The 23,178-nt window shown below is 45.0% G+C and overlaps 1 protein-coding gene across 1 annotated transcript; it reads right to left on the bottom strand.

Moving 5' to 3' along the window:
* Positions 1 to 9,544: 9,544 nt before the first annotated feature.
* SPO11 (SPO11 initiator of meiotic double strand breaks) lies at positions 9,545 to 22,819 on the bottom strand. The gene is made up of 14 exons (XM_078867356.1): positions 22,814 to 22,819; positions 21,014 to 21,225; positions 17,957 to 18,070; positions 16,887 to 16,975; positions 16,154 to 16,220; positions 15,920 to 16,028; positions 15,238 to 15,324; positions 14,500 to 14,536; positions 13,816 to 13,925; positions 13,461 to 13,560; positions 12,875 to 12,912; positions 11,887 to 11,963; positions 10,622 to 10,733; positions 9,545 to 9,896 (listed from the first exon to the last, which is right to left on the bottom strand). The coding sequence occupies exons 1-14, from the start codon at positions 22,817 to 22,819 to the stop codon at positions 9,777 to 9,779; spliced, it is 1,278 nt and encodes a 425-aa protein (XP_078723482.1). The 3' UTR covers positions 9,545 to 9,776.
* Positions 22,820 to 23,178: the final 359 nt, after the last annotated feature.

Raw genomic sequence — 23,178 nt, 5'->3', positions numbered from 1 at the left:
ACTGCATGTTTTTTCGTGTGATGTCTGAGATTTATCCGCACATACTGAGAGCTTCTTTAGTACGGTCCCGTGGAGCAAAATGTTGAAAGTCATGCTGTAGCTCGCTGGTGTCAATGCTGATGTAACCACAGCTCTGTGAAGCGTTTTCTGGTTGTGCCATGTGTTGTTCGGCACGAATTGTGACGGTCGGCTCCATATGCTGGGAGCTTCTTCAGTCTGATATTTTTCTCGACCCGCTTGGAGCTTCTTCCATTCCAACACATTGAATGAAATGTCAAACTGACGGAAAAGTAGAGAGCTAAACGTCGGATATCGTGCTGAACGACACACGACAATTTGAAAACCCATTGGAGGAGAGCCGTACGAGTTGACATGTTAACGTTTATCAGCAGCCGTTAAATTTCGATTTAAAGCTTTCGTGACTGCAGGAATTCATCTTCTTGGTTTTTTCGGTAAAGTCACGTAGAATGGAAATAATAAAATAAAACATTATAAAATAATTCTCACGACGTATCGGCCACAACGCAAGCAGCCGTCCTCAGGTGAAGACCAGGTTTGTTGGGGAGACAGCGTCTGAATGACGCTGTCTCCCCGACGCTGTCTCCCCGACAGACCTGGTCTTCACCTGAGGACGGCTGCTTGCGTTGTGGCCGAAACGTCGTGAGAATTATTTTATAATGTTTTATTTTATTATTTCCATTCTACGTGACTTTACCGAAAGAACCAAGAAGAAGCAGCCGTTAAGTTAACGTACAAAGCCTTTGCTTTGGCCAGGACTGGTGGCGGGTGGCGCTCGCCTTGTGGTGCGGCTCTCACGCTCTGCTGCGCTTGGTGCTCGAGGTGCGCCAGCTCCTCTCCTCTCGCCGCTCGTTCGCTGCTTGGAAGGAGCTGCGGTACCAGGAGATCAGCAGCGACCGCCGCTTCTGCCACCCGTGCTGGCCTAAGGTAAGAGGATTCAGGGGGTGCTCGTTCCGTTCTGAATCCTGCAGGCCAGCCCGACAGCCCAGTCTGCCGTGGACTTAATTGTCATCTTGTGTCCTTGTGCTGTACTCAAGTGTGTTATAATGTTCCAGTGTCCAGATATCCTAGTTTCTTTAATATGTTTGATATGTCCGTACGTCCCAATGTGTATAATGTGCTAGCTTGTTTCCTATGGTCCCTGGTACAAGGAATAAATTGTGACCGCCCCCTGTCCAATTTGCCCACACATTGATATATAGATTGGCCCATGTGCCCCGGTGCAATTGCACCGTCTGCACACTCGATAGCTATCCCACTGCATTAATCCTGGATGTATTTTGGGTGTACAAATTGTCTTTGGTTATCGCTGCATTCAGGAAAGCGACGACCTTCAGAACCAGATGAAGAAGCTGAAAAAATCACAGGCTTTCTACTTCTTGGACTACTGGTAAGCTCTGCTGGACGGCTGGGTTGACAGCAGTGAGTGCGCTCCCCACTGACCCACCGCGTGTCGAGTCAATGGTTCGATTCCCGTAACAGTGACCCCTACCTCCTCCCATCCCACTACTTTCGTATTTTCGCATCCACACAGTATGCCTCTATGTCCTCACCTCCCCTATCTGTCATACATATACCACTTCCCAGTACACAGTCTTGTTCCAAACTCTCTTACTCATGGCTATAAAAAAACAGGGATACACAGACAACACATTTCCTTCTGTTTGTATGCATGTCTCTCACCTGCTTGTTTCTCCCAACGTGCCTCGGCTACCTGTCTCTCAACCACCCGTGTTTCACCTGTGTGTGTGTGTGTGTGCGCCATGTGCCTGTGTCCCCCGTTGCAGGAACGTTCTGGACTGGGTGGTGCTGCTGGTGCTGTTGGCGGCGCTAGTGACACACGTGGCGGACGTGATAGGGCCGAGCGCCGCCCTCGCCTGCACCCACGTGCGCCTGGCAGCCGTGGCAATAGTACCGCTGTGGATGTGCAACCTCAAGCAGATGCGGTCCTTCTGGTGGGACCCAGTTTACACACGCGCTTGTGTCTGTGTGTGATGTGTAATTTGTCTGCATTTATTTTTAAGTGTATGGAAAACGGTTGTATAGTGGTTAGTGAACCGCACTATGACTTTGAACACGTTCCTTCGGAGTGGGCAGGTAGGAACTTGGTTGGACAGCGCATTCGTGTACGACAGACAGACAAATAATCCCTGGTGGGCAGTGTGGAACCTGTTGTTCCGATCTGTATAAGTGTAGTGTATCGTGTCGTGTATAGTGTAGTGTGTAGGTTAAACGTTGAGTTTTATAAGGGCACCACGGGGTGACCAGCCCCTCCCCACCCAGCCCCACCCCAAACACACCCCACCCAGCCCCACCCTCCCCACCCAGCCCCTCCCCACCCAGCCCCACCCAGCCCCTCCCTCCCCACCCAGCCCCTCCCCACCCTCCCCTCTCCACCCAACCCCACCCCTCCCACCCTCCCCATATGCACGACAGACAAATAATCCCTGGTGGGCAGTGTGGAACCTGTTGTTCCTACCTGTATTAAACTTCTATCATTCTGGCCACACCCCCTTATGTTGTGTTGGCCTTAGAAGGCGCTCACTTGGGGTCCTAGGCAGATGTCTGCTCACTCAATGCAAGAACAGCAGTCACTGCTTAGACGACCACTGAATAGTCAGTGGACAAATCAGTTCCACAGGAGTTCCTGGGTAGGTGTATGTGTGGTTGGGCTAACATCAGTAGAGAGTGATATCTGAACCGGTCCTGGACCTCCCATTGGTTGACTCGGTCTAAAATGGGTACATGGTGCATTCTGTAAAACATCCGTAATAGGGATATATAGGCGGCTGCGCGTGATGTTGACTGCACTACCGTTGCATGTGCTGTGCCTGCCTCAAAAGGTGCTTACTAACGTCACTTTCCAATAGCCCGTAAAAGGGTATGCAGAGGATCTTTCTGTGATGTGTGTGAACATGTGTGGGTTACTGCGAGCCACAGGGTGATCGGCCCCTTCATCGTGATGCTGGGAAAGATGGCGGTCCACTTCTTCAAGCTCCTCTTCCTCCTCCTGCAGTTCTTTGTGCCGTACAGCATCGCGTTCCTCCTCGTGTTCCACAGTGAGCCTCACTTCTCGCTGGCAACGTCACAGCGACCGATCACCTTATTGCGCAGAGAAAGGGAAAGCCCGTTCAAATGCAACGTGCCCGACTCGCGTGTCAGTGAAAATGTTACCTATAAATTCCAAAGCTTGTGGTCGCATTACCTTGTTCCACATACCACTCGCAGTCATTACTGTTCACGATGCTCACGTGTCAATGGCAAAGATGAGGATGTGGGCGTTGTCAAGTTGCTGATGATAAGCACATCGCTGATGATGTTGTTGGCGCTTTGCGTAGACTCTGGCATCGAGACCCTGGCATCGGGTCACATGACGGCGTTCCAAGTGCTGCGCTTGGGCTTTACGGACGAATACGAGGCACTGGCCATGCTGGCCCACGCGCCGCTCATGACCCCGTTGCTCGTCGTCTCCTACGTGGGCCTTGTCTCCATCGTCTGTCTCAACATCTTCGTGGCTATGCTCAACGACGCCTACGAGAGGTCGCCCGCCCCCTTGTCCTACCCCCACGCTCTCAGCCGATCGACAACCCACTCAACCGTGCCCTCAACACTCTTGATTTCTGCTTCTAACAACAGCCCCCAATACTCTGCCAGCGATTTCATGAATTGTTATGATTCGGGGTGGCGCAGTGGTTAACGCACTGCACGACAAACCCTTGGACTTGGGTTAGATTCCCGGACATGGCTAACATCTGCAGTTAATGATATCTGAACTGGTACAAGTTGCAGTGACCACTACACCTAATAACAAGCGTGATTAAGTGTAGTGAGTTGATGGTGCCAGCCTGATCATCAATGATCTGCACACAAAAGAGCATCACAATGAATGTTTTACTTAAAATCTTGAGTTATTCAACTACAGTTAAATTGCCATAAACCTGCCACAAATAGTTTAATAATTGCAAGATTACAACCTATGTATGAGTACACAAGCTGTCAGTTACACAGAAAATTACTTCATATAACCACCATGCTATCAGTGACTGCCAAAACATTTAGCAAAGCACTAAATAATAGGTATTTATTTAGAACATTAATTATTAGGGGTTTGTTATTTCGTACTTATTTTCTCGGGAAATAACGTATCTAAAAGATAATTCAATGAGCAACGATAATCATGGTGTAACGATATGCAGCAAAACTGACAATGCAATTATCGCGGACATCATATTGCATGGTATATTGTATCGCTGCTATACCACGGTACACTCGTGACGGTACGTGTCCGAATGCAGTGTGAGCGAGGACCCGCGTGCCAACATGTACATGCAGCGCGCCAGCGTGCTGCTGGGGCTAGAGAAGAGCGTGTTGTTTCGCGGGGATCGCGAGGTCACTCGCCGGTTCCTGCACAACGAATGCTCGCCACTCCACGCCTCCTACGGCCACGAACGGTGCATGCACACACGCACGCACGGCCTCCCCACCACCTCGCCCGCCGCTTTTCCTCTCTTCTCTCTAAAATGTCATCAGCGTCAACATTTCACCATTGTCATCACCACCGTTATCAACTAAAAATTCATCGGAAGCAGACGAAGGCATTCCCACACACACTGGAGGGGTGACGCCAGCCGTCATGCGCCATCAGGGTCCCCTGCCGGCATCAATCCACTCAAGATTAATATCAGCAGAATCAATTCAAGAAAATGATTGGCGCCTTTCACAAATATTATTTATGACAATTGCGCTGTTTATTGCTGGCCACTTGGCACTTTGGGCCTTTGGACAAATTTACCCTGATTGCTAAAGCAGCACAAGTTTTATTTTTTAAAGTGTATGGGTGCACTGGCAATAATACCTGATTGTCATTCTGTGAGTGACTCGTATATTTCATTCTAGATTTGAAGTTTTCGTGACTGCAAGGATCCACTCTTTAGTTCTTTCGGTGTTGCAATCGAAACGTATTTCTATTTTATTTTTTTACTGAGACTTTACCGAAAGAACCAAGAGTATGGACTCGTATATTTATTAGTGTGTAAGTTTTCACTGTTGTGCCGTACAGCTCTCTGATGTGATTTAGGGTTGTACCGCTTGTTCAGCATGATGTCCAATATTTCACTTGCTAAAGAAGGTCCCAGCATATAGAGCCAAACGTCAAACAACATAACGAACACACGGTACCACCCAAAAGCACATCGTAGACTCACGTGTTGTTGTTTTTTATATTGCAGTGCGGTACAGACAGAATCCGAGTTGCTCACGGCAGCGTGTGAAATCCAGGTATGCATGTCACTGATTCTGCGTGTGAATGATTGTATTGTGTAGAAGCCTACATGTATACATTGTTACGTGTGTAGATGTGTGTGTGCCATTTGTGCAATCATTTGCTTATTGCACTGTAATCTCAGTTACCTGAGTAAGAATTCCATCTTAGCACAATGGACAGTTTTAATGTATTGTTTATTTTCAGTCTTGTTAACTAAAAAGTCAAAAATGTAGGCCACTCTTTGTTATTAAATGCTAGAGTGAGAGGTGCACTATTTCTCCCGATAATATCAGGTCAGCCAATTAGTGAGTTGGTGAACCGTTGTATGTACATACATTGCCAGTTACCATTTTTGATCCTCTCAGTGCACTGTAACCTAGATTGATGTTCCTAAATTATTGCAGTTTGCGTCTTCATTGAAACTTGTAATCGCCATGCTTTGATCTTTTATGGGGAGTCGTAGTCATCACTCAATCATCAGTGATGGATATGTGCAAAACATTTACCACTAGTCTGGGGCAAGTGGTATAAACATTTCCTGGGCCTCCTCTATGTTGAATTGCCCTCAAACGACGACCTGATGCAATGTTTAATTATTTTTTCTGGAAGGATGGTCTGGAGGAACTCAGGGAGTACGTGCGTGATGACCACACAAACGGAGAGACCAAGGAGATGTTTTCCACCACCAGGCCTCAGTCTCCCCGGTTAGTCCCTGGTTCCAAGCCCACAGACCCGGATGGGAATGGAGTAGCTCATGGTGTCAATGCATGTGTTTGCACGGATCTGTGTGCAAGTGTTTGCATGTATGTATGTATGCCTGTGCGTGTGTGCGCAGGCCGTTTCCATCGGGCTCACTGTCGTCGGTGTGCCAGGAGGTGCTGGATGTTCACTGGCAGCTGGACCTGCTGCGCATGGAGCAGCGTGACACCATTGCCCACCTGAAATACATGCTGCGCGACCTGCACCAGCGGCTCAACGCATACACCCCCATAGGCACATGCTCTTCCCTACATACCCTCACACGTTCATACACACATGTACACTCACAGACACAAACTGGTACACCCTTGTACATGCACCTACATAACCTAAAGGCTTTCGTTGTTGCTGCAGATGGGCAACCAGGGGCCATGGATGGTGCGAGTGCAGGGTTTTTGGAGGGAATGGAGCCACCACCATTGCACGTTGTTTGGGAGCGGCCGGACCAAGCCAGCGAAAGCAGGTGTGAGAGGCAACAGGCAGACAACATCTAGCTGAGCGTCTGACGACTCTGTAAACCAATTTTTCTAAACTCCAATCCCCACAACATCCGCACGCTCCCACATTTGATTTTATGTAAATTAAGCCACTGTACACTGCATGTACCTGATGATCATGGCAAATTAGTCTCAGCAAAGGATACTAAATATTCATGACCGGTAGACATCGGCCATGTAATGATTGGCCCCCCTCATGATTAGATACATTATCTTGATCCAGGATCGCAATACGATAAGAAAAATATTTTTGTTCAATACGTATTATTATACATATGTTGAGTAGTAGACGGAGGTACTCGGAGACGGAGGTGAGTTAGGGGCTTCCGCCAGGGTTTATTAACACATCACTATCCCTGGTTCCCTCTTTACCCCTTCAACTATCCCCGTTCAGTGACCCCGCTTACGTCACGGGGTCTCCCTTAAATACCCTAGGAGGGGTGACGTCACGTGCACTGCCCAGCGCGTGCGACCCCACGTCCCGTGATGTCACCGCACCGGACAGCGCACACGACGCCACCACTCTCCTCTACTCCTCTACACATATATGTTTTACATTGTGAATGTAGCACCTCTAATGTCTGCAGTGGTTACGTGAACCCATTACATACACAACACATAATAAATAATGAATTCCTACATATCCGCTTCATGCCTAGAAAACAAAATAGCTGGATTGCTCAATGCAGTCATGGGAGTGATGGTGAGATCGAGACTTATTTATAACGCTTTGGTTCTGGTACCGCTTTGCTGTTAAGGGGCCGTCCATAAATGTCGTCACGCGATTTTGGACCATTTTTGACCCGGCGTCACAAAAATCAGACCCCCCCTCAAATATGACCCCCCCCCCCCAAAAAAAAATAAAACATGCTTCAAATCGCTTGAAACTATTGTCATTGCAGTGTGTATTTAATGTAGCACTGCACTCTGATGTTGTAGGAGAAAACATTTATTAAAAAGTCTAATTAAGTAGAACGTGTTGTCTATATTTATTTAAGTTTCGCATTTTGATGTGGCGTCACATTTCTCAAACCCCAAATATCTGACCCCCCCCCCCTAGGTGCGTGATGTCATTTATGGACGGCTCCTAATGTTCCTTTTGTTAAAAATGCAAATAATTAGACACTTGCTCATCCGCTTATCACGTAAGAAACCGGGCCAGACTAAAATTACTTGATGTTTGCTATGTAATGCTTCAAATGTATTATGTTTTTGATATTCATAAAATTGTGCTTGTTTAAAATGTATTGTCGTTACTGTTTGTACAGTTTATATGAAAATATTTGTTTTAGGATAATTGAACAGGCGAGGGAGAACATACGGAACAGACAATAACATAGAAACAGTACAAATTATACAACCAAATTTCTTTTTGTGACCTCGACGTATGGAAATTCATGGCATCATAGTAGGGTGAATCATGACATTCCTTTATTGATGACGTGATGTATCACTATGATGTGGTGCTGGCTACACTGCTCTTATTTGGCATCAGTCTTAAGGTGTGCTTGCTTACCACACTATACATCACATATCTGACTCACTGGAGACTGAGGTATAGGACTATAGGTGGATATGTGAACATGTCAGATGTGTGAAGATCTATAGAATGATGGATAAGCCATGCACAAATAGGCCACTGGACAAAAATCAAGCACAAACTGCTTTAATCGTGGGAAATACAGTGTTTGAGAAGTAAATGTACGCGAGGTTAAGAACACATTGCTGAATATGAAAAGGTTGGATTTGTGAACATCCGAAGAAAATGACAGTCACAGCACACACAATTACTGCACTCGTGGGCAGTTAAATGGTCAGGGCATATATGTGATGATCGTATATGCGACATTGTTCTTCATTTACTTCAACAACTTGTCTGGGATAAAGAGAATATCTTTGTCTTGTAGTTTTTTTGTGTGACAGAGTATGTATGTTTGTCCTCTGCAGCGTGGAGGCTCCATCTACAAGCACTGGTTAAAGGAATACCCCTTGCTGTACTCATCATATGATGGTAAACACATAAATGAACCATGTTAAATGTAGTCTCACTGAGACACGGTTAACAGATGCACGTACAACCTTCCTGAACCTTGTAACACGGGGTTCTGGTAAACATACACAATAGGGTCAGAGCATGCGTAACATTTCAGGAAAGCTGTACACAACTCAAGTTGGGTGTGAGCGCATACGACGCTTTATTTAGCCGAGCCACTGAGCTATAAATATAAATTAAATAATGAGCTGTTAACACATTTATTGGAAAAAATGTCGAGCACTGAGTGAGCGATACAGCAGCTGCAGACTCCTAACTCACAAGGTAAACAACAGCTTGAATATTAGGATCCACATGCCGGGGACATTTGTAATTTGATGGAATCGTGTTCTTTTGTGGACACAGCAGACCAGACAGCAGGTCTGCACAAACATCTGGCAGGTGTAAGACACAAAGCCACAGGAGACCATCGTCTGACAGCCAAATAAATAAACTTAAATACTTAACAGGGTTGGAGGAAAACATTTAGTGACTGTACGAGCAGCAGTGACGCTAGTTGCCTCTTGACTAAAATTATCTTGGTTCATTGATCGCTCAAAGCAGTCACGTTTTAAGTCATATGACCGTTTTATTATAGCCACAGCATCTAAATTAAATGTGTGACTTAATCCACATTACGTGTTGTTCCAGGATCTTTGAAGGAAGACGCAACGCAATATCAAACAGCTGTTGATGCATATCGAGGGTGTGTGTTGGATTATCCAACATGAGTTTAAAACGTCATGAATGAGAAAATTACTTTAAAAGTAAGTTTAGGTGTTCCTTCATATTCCAGTGGTGTTGCTGCGCCGATGTATTTAGACGTATGAAAGTGACGTCGCGGTCTTCTCCAAGGACAGATAGCTATCAAGATAAAGATTTACTTTACACAAATCCAAGATGGCCACAAATAAGATGCCTGAAATTTTGCTTAATTTATATCATAAGTGATATAAAAGTTCACAATGGCACAAATCTACCAGTATGTTTCACAGCACTTCATAAGAGCAGAGAAGAGCAAGTTATCTTAAATGTAATCTTTTTTTACTTCTGAAGAATCTTTCAAAACAAGTGGACACAAATAACCTAGCCTATTCTTTTTTCATAAACCTAGCAAGTGTACTTTTAAAATATAAACATGTTTGTCCTTTGGGTTTGTTCCTGTAATAGCTACACCCAAGCCCAGAGCCACCTCGGATACAGTTGCTCACAGCCACCCCCCAAATTGCAGTTTGTTGGGCAGGTAGTAGCGGCTAAGTAGCCCTGGCGAGATCGACTCCAGTGCCTGCATCTCTGCCTTCACGGCACGTGCTTGCAATATTTCCAGCTGAAATACAAGACGCACTCATTTCAAACCTGGCAAATGCGATCGCTGGTATGTGACATTGACTCAGTCGAAGTCTTAACCTGGTGGTAATTCTGTGTTGGACCTCGAGAAAGCACTGACTGGTTTGAATTATGGCTAAATTAACCTATCAGGGGTCAATCTGGTGGTAATTCCAGGCCGAGTTAACTTGGCGGAGGCCTTCATCAAGGACTGATATCCAGCCGAGTCAACCTATGGGAGGTGTTTGCAAATGGTAATTTCAGGCTAAGTTGACTTAGTAGAAGTTATCTTGTGGTTATTACTTCACATTTAATGTATTGAAGGGTCATACGTTGTACTCATGTTCGGCTGAGCCAACTTCGTGGAAAGCCTCGCTGGTCTGAATGTCAGTTTAGGCGAAGTCAACCTGATATCTTGTGAGGAGCACCCAACCCAGACACCAATGACCTGTATATATATATTTTACCTGCTATGTATATTTCCTTTTATAAGGCAGTGTTGATAAATCGTGCATGTGTACCACTGCCAACGCAGTCCAATATTTGTTTGCTTAATGGAAAATTTTAAGGTGTCTTATGCAACTGGTTGAAAGTTTTAGAAAAACCCTAGCCAGTTTGAAAATCCACCAGTGAAGGAATCCTGTGCACACACGCTTGCTCATCACGCAAGCTCGTAGCCATGGCACGAGTTTCAGTTTGTGAGGGACGCTGAGGTCAGCTTCTAACCTCATTCCGCCACTCGGGGTGCAGCTCCATGAAGGGCCTGCCTAACAGCTCCCGCAGCTTCCTCTGGTCTCTGTCAGAGAGTGGCAGCAGCACAGTTGTGGGAATGTTCCACCTGTGGAGCAGGGAATAAAGATAAATATTCCCCGTCTGGCATTTCACGTGCTGTAGGGGAAAATGCGGTTAGTGAGCACCTATCAAGGGGAGCATGGTGCATAATAAGATGGTGTGGTCTACACCACACCTGTCCACCTTTATCTCCCCAGTGCTGATGTTTACACACTGGACTCGGCACTTAAGGCTGTGTCAACCTAGGTGAGGTCCAGGACTGGTTTAGATATTCGTTACCGATTTCTGGCCATTAGCGTCAATCCAACTCAAATTTCTGTGTTCGTCATGCAGTGTGCCAACTACTACACTTTACCGCTCCCCACTTAACGTATACACACACACAGGTGCTCACCAATACCCAACACTTAGGAGTGCATTTTACCTGAATATGCGTAGTTGCTGAGTGTACTTGGTTATAATGCACGTCTATACTTAAGATACTTGGTATATGTCATGCACAAATTGTGCGCATGAGACATCTAGCTGCAGGGAAATGAGGACATGGCAGTAGGATACAGTCCAGGAAACAGGTTGCGGACCTATCTGTGTGGTGTTTGAGTGAGATTCTCTGAGTATGCGTGGGCTTTCTCCTGGTACCCTGGTTTCTTACCAAACTAAATTAACACATTTTTGCGGAGGGAGCTGGTAGGAACGTTGGGTTGCTCAGTCAATGGCCAGGGTCAACGGCGGCGTGGTGTATTCCGCAAATATGCCTGACTGTGAGGGCGGGCACAAGCGTTAAACGTTGAGTTTTATCAGGGCACCACGGGGTGACCAGCCTCTCCCCACCCAGCCCCACCCCTCCCACCCCCCACCCAGCCCCTCCCCACCCCACCCAGCCCCTCCCTGCACGACGGACGGACGGGCACAATAATCCCCTGTAGGCTGGTGTAACCAGGAGGTTCCTACCAGTATGAAGTTTGGATCCAAACATCCTGAAACAGGACCCTTCTGAAAAGGAGTGTTTAAGACTCGGTGATACTTTCTTGGATAAAAAAAAACATATACAGTAATTGTTTAGTGGCAGGTGACTTGGTGACCGATCTGGCCAGTACATTGGGACAGTTTGAAAAGGGGGTTGATGGTTGATAATCTACCTCCACCCAGTAATAGATACAATCCCAAGACGTGAAATTAAGCCAAGTAGTGGGACCCACCTCTCTATTTCAGAGGGTAGCACACCCAGCCAGCAAATGGTTGGCACAGTTAGGTTGGCAGCATCGAAGGACATGGACTGTAAGGACAACAGGACAAGTATGGGTTAGCCAGAAGCAGCTTTAAGCTGAGTCAATGCCTGAGTGATCATTTGTGCAAGATTGCAGCAGAAATTGCACAACTTCATATTTTCCAATTGCTTTGTCCACATCTGAGTGGCTAAAGTGCATAAAAAGGTTGGTGTTTAAGAGTTGGCATTTACCCTTTTATGGTTAGCTCCACCCCCACCTATATCAGGATTATAATAACCAATTATAGTTTGCAAATGTACAAATTAAATACTTTGCTACACATTTCTGACCAGATTGCTTGAAATTCTAGTCTGTCTCTGCTAAAAGTAACAGATTGTGTAACTGCTCGCACCTTGTTTTTGAAATGTCCACATATAAGCAATTCAGTTACGTGCAACCAAGTAGTGTAACTAATCGCTCAGGTTTGGAACCAGATTTAAGGGGGCACCAGTGTCCGCACCTCCGATTAGCATGATTGGCTACGTACAGTGCGAAAGGCGTTCGTACATACAAAGAGTGAACGCTTAATACAATTTATTTAAATAATTGCACCATGACGTGAACTTAGCACGTGTGAGTTAGTCACTATATTTCATTACAGCGTGTTCCACCCAATCTTAATAAAAGCTGAGTATGTCTTGGTGTGCCTGCAGGTCACACTGAGTGAAGTGTAGCAAAAGATTATAGCATTTTCTTGAAAAAGTGTATTTCGGTTACGCTGAATATGAAACGTACAAGTTTAGTAGTTTTTCTTAACTTCCGAAATGGTGATGTTTGATAAAAAAAAAAATGTATATTCTTAGTCTTCATTTTGACCTGTATCTAATGTCTAGTTTTCCCAGCCTTCGAATAAATACTCGGAGGTTGGAAAGTCTAGCGGTCATGTTAATTAAGTTAAATGTGTTTTTTATCCACTTACCAGGGACCCATACTTGTAGATTGTCATAATTTCAAATCCTGAAAAACAAAAATTTGTTAAAATGTTCATACTTAGCTCAGACTGCAGCATAAATGTTATACTGTGTAGAAAGAAAATAAACTTTTACTTGAAAAATCATGTTCTTGTTCATGTTTGTACTTTTACAACCTAGTTATGATACAAGAAATGTACTTTAATGAAGATACTTTTCTAATGCTGATGGGAGTATGCATTGGTCTGGTTCGTCATTCCATCTACAGTCAGTAAAATGAGCAACACTTAGTGTCAAATTCAACTCAACAGCAATTGTTGTGTTAAGGATGAATTGACTCCCACCATAATGTGTCATTTATACGAATAGCCTTGAATTAAACAACACTGCCTAGCACTAATTCTTCAAGAAACTTTACCTATTTTGTTTCAGTTAGAAAGCAGGAACATTCAAACACCTTCAAGTGTGCACTGATGTTTCCAGTGTTTTTCATCCCCTAACCCCGATTTGTAGAGCGTGGATGATGGGACACCCGTATATACCAACCAGATCAGCTGAACAAGATGTCGCGGGCAATTCAGCACATCCTTTTACCGTGAGGATCTGCGTCCACCAAGGCCAGGGTGGGGATGTGGAAGGTGTCCCATAGCTTTCGTACTAGGAGTCGCGTGTTCACGTCCGGGACGCCTTTTCCCTGGTTTCCGTAGAGAGGACATGGATTACACTGGCTCCAGCAACAGTCATCATGCCATTGACCGGAGCAGGGAAGTGATTTCATTTTACGTAATAAAGGTTTTCAATCTCTATTTTTGAGGGCCGCTTGCCTAACCAGTGTATAAATCCTAAGGTTAATGTTTAGATTTTCCATAATTATTTTCTTTCAGTGAGTGTGCCGTATTTTGTGTGTGTTGGCTTTTATTATTGCTGCCACGATTGTAAGACTTGGTACCGTAACCATGATGCAAGGGTGGAATCGCTTGCAGAAGCCATCATCCAGGAGGTGCTGAAAGGTGGCATCCTTCTCCACAACAAGCACGAATCGTGCCTTTGTCGTCAGGTCTACGAGGCTCAGGAGGCAGGTTCGCGCTTACATTACGTGTGCATGTGTACATGCACACGCATGTGTGTGTATGCAAGTGCACACGTGTATGTGTGTGCGTGTGAAGTGCTCTCCAATACCGATGTCTATTTTTTTCATGGATATTTGAGCTGGATGCACCCATAAAGATTAATGAGTCTTAGGCTATTTGTGTGGGAAGGATGTCTTAATCGTCTCTGTAGTGTGTTAAGATATAATTAGAATATATTCCAGAAATGTATCCTTGTGGCCATATGGTGTAATGCCATTGTCAAGAAACTAAGTCGGCACCCCTGAAATATTCTGGATTCTTATGTTCGGATCTTAGTCATAGGAGAAGTGTATGTTAGTTATTATTGTGTGTTAGTACAGTACTGCTAAGTTGCGGGCATGAGAGGACATGTTTGTACTCTTCTAAATCCATGATTTGCATAGTGTGGGGAGTGGATTGACAAAGGTGCTGTACTATTATGTAAAAGGCCAAAGACGTACACAGCATGATGAAACAGACAATCGTGTATTTGTAAGTCCAACAATCTGTGCATTAAAGGATACTGTGCATTCCCTGCACATTATTAGACACCAGCATTCCCTGTAATCGGCACACAGTGACACGTTTCAACACTGGACCACCTTCACAATAAACAAAATCTGTGGTCGACATTGGCACTGCTGGTCTTGAAAATATTTATGTTGCCAATCGGTATCCCCTAAACCCTATTCCTAACTCCAACATTGCCCTTCCCCATGCATGGATTTTATGGTATGCCTAACCACATGTAAATTACCTTTACCTGTGAGCTCAAAACCCCACGATTAATTTCCCATCAGATCTCTCGCAAAGCAGTACAATCTTTGTGTGAGACAACAGCCCATGGTAGTGGATATGACAGTGCTTCCTCTAACATCCAGTTCAAGTAACTTCTGGTGGAAATAATAGGGGCAGTACTTTCTCACACACTCTTCCACCAAGAGTAATGGTTGTCACTTGACAGTCAAACCAATTTTTTTTCAGAGCTGCAATTAAGCCAGTCATTGCAGAGGTGCCCGGGCTAAGACCAGCTTTCTATACCTGAGACCCTGGTTTATTCATAGGCAACCATCTGGATTTGGAAACAGGATCTCAGTAATGCTAGCTCAGAGTTCTGACCTCTGAGCCACCTCGCCAAAATCAACTCTGGTGGCAGCAGTGCTTTTTTTTAACACAACAGCATCTTCTACTGCAACCTCTATCAGTGAGACAATGAGAAAACAACCTCCAGTCTACTCTGCCTCCCATACATATGTGCGTACATTAGAACTGCAGGTGCAGGAGATCTTTGTTCCGTCCTCCTCGATGTAGCAAAGGTTGCCGGCCACACAGCCCTTGGAGGTGGACTGCTGCAATTGGACATTGGACAATCACAGTGAACCCATTTGGGCCACGTGTACATATGTTTGTATCGGATAAACAGTGGAATGTTTATGGTTACATGACTTTTGATTGGAATATAAAAAAAAATTATTTTCCAACATTAAGACTAAAATTGCAAGTAATCCAGGATGAGAAAATATATTGGATGAATGATAGGGCTAGGACCTTAATGAGTGATGGAAGTTATCCTTAAAGGTAGAATATATCAGTTTTACCATCTCATTTGTTTTGTTTTTCTGGTGTTTTACTCCATTAGTCGAAATGTAGAATTAACAATTTTTATATATTTTGCATACATTGCAAGTTATCATTTCTAACACGCACAATTCGACGAGTGTAAGAATGTATTTTAATCGAGTAAATGATGCATAGATGCCTGTCATGTATCTTTATTTTTTATTTGATAAAGTATTTCACCTGGATAATCCCTTGAGATGAAACATCTCATTTGCAATGGTGTCCAGGGTGTCAATAGCAACATAAGAGTGCTTTATTTTTTCGGGTTGTATCTTAGCCGATGTTAGCCCCCCCCTCCCGTGCTACTACTGTAGACCCTCTTACCACGTGCAGACAGTCCCGAGGGACCCTCAGCAGACAGGCGATGTTGTCCACAATATTGTTAACTATGGTCTGGCTTCTGAACAACGTGGGGTATTGGTAATAGATGTCTCTAAAATCATAACCAGACAAACATACACACAAAGGTGCTTGCACACATTCTCGTTCATTTACAGTCATCTTTTTCGTCATGCATGGAAATATGCTTCAATGCGCACACATAGAAGCTTGGCTTACCTCTTAGTTGAGTTTTGGTTGGTCTGCACGAGATTGTAAATCATGTGCAGGACTTTCATAGTCATACCTAACACACGCATCGTATGGCATGGCAAAACAGTAGTAAGATACTTACGGTGCCACATCTACCAAGTGTATTGTATAATATGAGAGCGTGAAACGGAAATATGTACTTTGTTACCCTGTATGTACTATGTTACTCTACACTGTTTCAGTTGACTAGTCAACAAGACCCATATAAGCATTCATGTATATTTGGTCACTAAATATTAATTATTGATCCCTTCATGTAATAAGTTACATGTCTTGTATTAGGTCATCTAAGAGCCTGTCACATGTACAGTATACCAATGACGTCATGCTGGGTCTCTTGGACCCAGGGCTGCATTATATCATTAACTTTTGCAAAGACATTTGTGTATAGTTAAATTACAGGACATGTTTTTGAAATGGTGATACTCAAAGTAAGCCATCTGCTGTAAAGACTTTGAAGACCCTTTAACATCATGCACAAGAGGTCATAGTGTGCGGTCCATAAGTACACATTTTTATTTAAAAAAACAGCTGAATTGTAAATACATTTTACGGTGTGTGTATATAAATATATTATTATATGGCTTCAGTTTATTTTGCTAGAGACAACAAATCTCAATAGGTTATCACCTGGGCTAAAAAAAGAAAACTGAAAAGGGGTGGATTGGATGAGCAATGTGCTTGTGAGTGCACTACTCACAAAAATTCAGCATGGAGCCTTGCATTGTGAACTTCTGCTCCCTTAACACCAGTTCAGGCAGCATTTGCAGCCCCACCTCCTTATTGAATCTGAAGACACATGGCGAGTGAGGTGGTTCCTTCACATAAGCACATTGTTAACATGGGGTAATTTTATCATTTACAGATGGGACCCTTAGCAATTGTGTTGGTGGTTTTCTGTTCAGCATGAGGCAGTGCTCATCTCCAGTTCAGAGCCGAGAGCCGGTGTTGGAAATTACATATTCCTATGGTATGATGAGTATCAATATGACAACCCCTGTTGATTTTCCTCAAAGTGTGGGTTGCCGTGTAAAACAGCTCTAGGTATTTGGCATTCAACTATTCACCCTTCCAGTGATTTGATAGATTTATGAACTGCATGTTTTATTTGATTCTCATTAACCTCGTTTTACAATATAATTTGCAGTGTTGTTTCTTACTAAATGTTACAGCATATAATTTCTCATACGGCATGTATCCTGAGGGTAAGAATTCATTTTAATCGATACATCGAAGCATTACATGCATATTACGTACTGTATTGGTAGTAGGGTAGCCAGGCTGGAGTTCATTGATCAGTATTAATAACGATCAAACCAGTTAACCTGCCATGTGCTTTACTGCTGACTGAGCCAACTTGCAGGCCATTTTCTATCCCAATATGTTTCTTTTACCCCTTTTCCACTGGCACATTTGAGCCAAGCTAGCCCCAGGTCCTCACGGTATGGTTGAGTTTCTGCTAGCTATTTGCCATGCCGAGCCAGAGCCAAACCATAATACTCTACGCCGGGCTCACAAGATGTCCGAGTCTGGTTTGAGGTGGAATAAATGACTTGATCATTGCATTTGATGTCAATGCACTGTGAAGAGACAAGTCACCACGTCTCCTACGTACATCTGAACTCGTTCATTGCATGCGATGTTCAATGGCACAGCTCGGCTGTTGCAAAGGAAAAACAATGCGGTACTTCCTGTGCATTGGAAAAGGAGGTATTGGCCACTGCGATTGCCAGAAAGCACCCTTTGAGGGCACGTTGACGTGCAGCTCACCGCACGGTGGCCCAGCTGTGCCGGTCGACACATGAGAGCGATGGTGCTTGCTTCCTAGCGATGGAGGCCAGCACCTTGCCTGCCACATCCTCAATAGCCCTCAGCACCTCCTCCCTGCAGACAAAACCTCATGTCAGTGGGCTCAGTCACCACAGCTAGATTGTAAATTGCCATTGAAAAATGTCACAGTCTTATCCTTAATATTCATCGGATTTTATGGTTATAACATTATATTTTTTGTGCAATTAAACCACATTATTACATTCACACTGTGAATTTTTCCATATCTAACATTTCCATTGACATTTTCTGCATTTAAGAATCAGTTGGGCTGGTCACCTTAAGAAAATTTATAAAATAGGTTAAACTTTTTTTATATGGATAAAATATGGTAAAAATAAAATGGAGTTAAAATATTTACAGTACTTGTGTAATCATAGTATGAAATATATATATATTTAAATATACATCGTATAATAATACATCTTCAGCCATATAAAGGTGCGAAACTATACCAAATGTCATAAATTGGGCATTGGTAAAAAGTGCTTCATTTCAAAAAGAAATTAACCAGGTAAGTAAGATCTTGACTTAAGACTTTTGTGACTGCAGGAATTCATATTCATAACCAGGTAAGCTTATAAACTGAAAATATTATTTTGCTGTTTGCATCATTTGAAGAAAACCACAATGAGGGGAAAACACTGAAACTGATTTTTTTTTTCCAAATGTGAGATTTGCATTTCAAGAACGAGAGGGATTTGAAGGGTATTTGATTAAAAAAAAAGGATACATAGGCTTTTTTGAGAGGTGAAATTTTGGTTTTCTCAAAACACATTCGTCAATAACACTGCCTTAAAAAGAAATGTAGGTAACATGGGCAGTGGCTATTCATCACAGCACAGAGAGGCCAAACGTAAAGTCACTATTCACTCTACCTCGCTGGCCTATTTTCAGAGAAGAATAATTATAATAATTGACTTATTTATCCAGGCCTCTTTTTCATGAGGGTCCTGCAGTCGGTTTGTCCTGCAGTCGGTTTTTATTTTAAAATATTTTCAGCCAATTTATGATGAGATGTTTATTATACAAGTGGGAGGAAACCGGAGCACCCAGAGAAAACCTACTCATGTAAGGGGGCAACACTCTATCCCCATACAGATGGAAACCGATGGTGATTAGTCAACTTATAGTACTGCCTTCTGATGAGCCAAGGCATGTGGCACCTCGACCCCCACAGGATGGGAGTTTAACAACAAACCTCGCTTCCAGTTCTGGATTAGAGGCGTGCATAGCCACCACCACCCGGTTATTGCCTGAAACGTTGCCCAAGCTATATAGCCCTGTGAAAGAGCTATATTGAATGTGACGTCAATGGCATGGCTCAGTGGGCCTTACCTGGTAAAAAAAAGATAGTTGTTTTAATTTTATACATACTTTTCTTAAGGTCAGTGTTATTGACGGATGTGTTGCGTTTATTGTGTTTATGCACCACACTGCCAACACAATAACAAATTATTTGTCGGATTTTCAGTACTTAAAATATACCTGTCAACCCATACGGTTTACTCGAATTCTTGTACAGGGAATTTGAGTTTTCAGGTCCATGCGGCGTACAGCCGTTGCAATACGGGATATTTGTTTTGTCTATTTGTTTGTGTTTCTCCCTAGTGATGGGACTTTGTAGGATGAACGTTGATATTTATAAGGGCACGGGTGACTATTAAGGTCTGTAATAAGGTAGGCATTGATAAGGGATTGACAGGTGTGTTACAATCTTGATTTGAAGTTTTCGTGACCGCAGGAATCCATACTCTTTGGTCCTCTCGGTAAAGTCAGGTAGTTAGAAAAATAAATAATAAATCACGTTTCGATCGCAACACAAGCAATCGTCATCAGGTGGAAAGATACAGCAGTAGAACTGCTGAACAAGAAAGGGCTGCTGCAACAAGAGGTTATATATATGTTTGAGGTGGGTGTCATTCAAGGGCAGAGGTCGCAATCGGGTACCCGATACCCGTACGATACCCGGCTACCCGTTCCCGGCCGGGTACGGGTAGCCGTTTGCGACCCTGGTGCGGCCGGATACGGGTAGGCCGTGAGTCACTGGTGAGTAACCGTTTGTCACTCATTTCCCAACGTCTTGTCTCTTCTCACAATTCAAGTTCCTAGAATCAACCCACCCGCGCCTGCAACATGGCTTCATCCCAGAGGTTGCAATCGGGTACCCGATACCCGTACCCTACTCGATACCCGGCTACCCATACCCGGCCGGGTATCGGGTACGGGTAACCCGTACCCGGCTGGGTACGGATACCTGTTTGCAACCCTGGTGCGGCCGGGTACGGGTAAGGAATCAAAACCCGTTTGCGACCTCTGCCCAAGGGTAAGTAGGCGGGGTCAGAGATGGAAAGGAGTCCCATCGCCGCACGCACCCACAACAGCTGCGTCAAAGGGAGAGATTGGCATGTCAATGTAAACGAGTGAGATTGGCATGTCAATGTAAACGAGTGAGATTGGCATGTCAATGTAAACGAGTATAATGGAAAATGAGCACCGTAGTCGCACACGAGTACAGCAGCTGCGGCAACGGGGCTCATTTTCCATGAAACTCGTTTACATTACCGTACCAATCTCTCCCTTTAACGCCAAATTCTTTAAAAGCATGTTTCAAAATGTTGAGGGGAAAACTGGAGGACCCGGAGAAAAATCAGGCTATATAAAGAGGCATTCGTAAAAGTGTGTAATGACCCCCTCTCATCTCTCAATGTCATACAATGTCCTCGTCTTTCCGTTCTTTGGTCGAGTTTCTCACAATCCGCTACAATACCGTGAGAATGTTGAGGTAACACGTTGAGGGGGGGCATCGAGTCGGTAAATGTGAGGAAACCCATTTAAGCTTCCCATTCTCCTATCTTCACCCATTCTAATTTGTTAAACCTGTTTGTTGTTTATTTAAACACTTTGTATGTAAGAGGGGTAGGTAGTGCGATGTGGTCTGGGGGCCTTAAACAGCGACGTGAATCCTGTCGGAGCGACCTCATTCCGCTCACGGACCGTCCGAGGCGTCGTGTCGAGACGAACTTCGCCTGCGGAGTCGAGGACGAGGTGTTGGCGTCGTGGAGGAGCTGCTGCTGCTGCTGCGTGAGACGGAGCTCGTCCAGAGTTGCGAAGAAGCCGTCGCCACGACCCGCGGAGAGCGGCCGGAGGACGCCGGCTCCGTCTTCACGCGGGAGGCGCGGGGGGGGTCGCCATTGCTCGTCGTGACGCTACGGGGGGAATGGCCGCCGCTGTGTGGGGGGAGGGTGGGGGCCGGGGGGAGGCTGGGGGTGGGGGGGTGGGGGAGGGTGGGGAGTGGCCTTGGGGGTGGGGCTGGGGGGAGGGTGGGGGGGAGGCCTTGGGGTGGGGGCTGGGGTGGGATGGGGGGGAGGGTGGGGGGAGGCCTTGGGGGTGGGGGGGGGGCTGGGGGGGAAGGTGGGGGCTGGGGGGGATGGTGGGGGGAGGCCTTGAGGGTGGGGGGGGCTGGGGGGGAGGGTGGGGGCTGGGGGTGGGGGGGGAGGGGGGGGGCCTGGGGGGGGGGGGCGTGGGGGCTGGCCTGGGGGGGAAGCTGGGGAGGGTGGGGGGTGAGGGGATGCCTTGGGGGTGGGGGCGTGGGGGGGGGCTGGGGAGGGTGGGGGCTGGGGGCGTGGGGGGTGGCCTTGGGGGTGGGGGGGCTGGGGGGGGAGGGTGGGGGCTGGGGGTGGGGGGGAAGGGGGGGGGGGCGTGGGGGGCTGGCCTGGGGGGGAAGCTGGGGAGGGTGGGGGGGTGAGGGGATGCCTTGGGGGTGGGGGCGTGGGGGGGGCTGGGGAGGGTGGGGGCTGGGGGCGTGGGGGGTGGCCTTGGGGGTGGGGGTCTGTGGGGGGAAAGCTGGGAGGGTGGGGGCTGGGGGGGAGGCCTTGGGGGTGGGGGCGTGGGGGAGGCCTTGAGAAAGCGCGGGAAAACTGAAATCCGGCGTGAGACGTGAGGGGAAAAGATATATTTTGCGATATAATCGATATTTTGTTTTAAATTCCATAGTTCGGGAGAGACGCAATGCATGTGTGAATACGAGACGGTTCTTAATACATAACGTCACGAAGGAGTCCTTTAAGAACCGCAGATTGCCAACCCCCTTAGCTTAAGACCGTGACACTTTAAAGTTATCGACATTAACCTTCAAATATTTTCCATTGTATTGCTTATATAGTGGTGTAAACTAAGTATGTGCCGTGCATGTAAAAGTTTAAACTACAAGTTTTTTTTTATTAGTTTACAGTTAATGTGTATTACTGAAAAGTTTTACATCCCCCCTCAATTAAAGTTCAGGGTGTGTTGGGATTTTAATGTTTACGTAACGAAGATCGCTGCAGTAACAAAAACAACATATTATTGCTTCTTTCGGTAAAGTCACGTAGTAGGGAAATAATAAAATAAATATAAAAAATATGAAAAATAATACAAATATTAAATAATAAAAATTTAAGAAAAAAATACAAATATATAAAAATATAAAACAATAAAATTCTCACGAGGTTTCGACTGCTTGTGTTGCAGTCGAAACGTGAGAATTATTTTTATTTTTTATATTTTTATTCTTTTTTTATATTTTTATTCTTTTTTAGATTTTTATTATTTCTATCTACGTGACTTTACCGAAAGAACCAAGAATATGAATCCCTGCAGTCACGAAAGCTTTAAACCAAAAAGACAACAAAGTTAACCCTTGCCTGCCATGAAGCGTGTTCAATGCACCAAGGTGAAAGAGTTAAGGTGTTTTTTTTTAAGCCAAGGCGTGAAATTAGTGTGCATGAAAGGCACTCGATAGTACTTTTAAAGTACCGACATGTATAGGGTGCCACGTGGCGAGATGTTAACTACTTCGCCCGGTATACAGGAGGTTGTAGGTTAGATCACGACCCTGACGCCTGCTGCTGTATATTTGGAGTTGGCATGTGTTCTCCCTCCCCGTGGTCGGGTTTTCCCTCCACATTTATAAACATGTATTTTAGAGTATTTGGCAGCTATAAATTTGCACACGATAAACCACATCGTTGAGCTATCATTTGTGGCCAGGTCGCTTCTGAAAAGGAGCTACATAGCTCAGTGGGCCTTACCTGGTAAAGTAAAAAATTGTTTAATAAAGGCAATACATTGTGAATTTAATTGTGTTTTAAAACAATTTTTTTAAAGCAACCACCATGTGA

The sequence above is a fragment of the Lampetra fluviatilis genome, chromosome 23 (genome assembly GCF_964198595.1).
Source record: "Lampetra fluviatilis chromosome 23, kcLamFluv1.1, whole genome shotgun sequence".
In the NCBI taxonomy this organism is placed as follows: domain Eukaryota; kingdom Metazoa; phylum Chordata; class Hyperoartia; order Petromyzontiformes; family Petromyzontidae; genus Lampetra; species Lampetra fluviatilis.
Note: the sequence above shows the minus strand (reverse complement) of the source record. Positions and strands in the feature narration are given on the sequence as shown.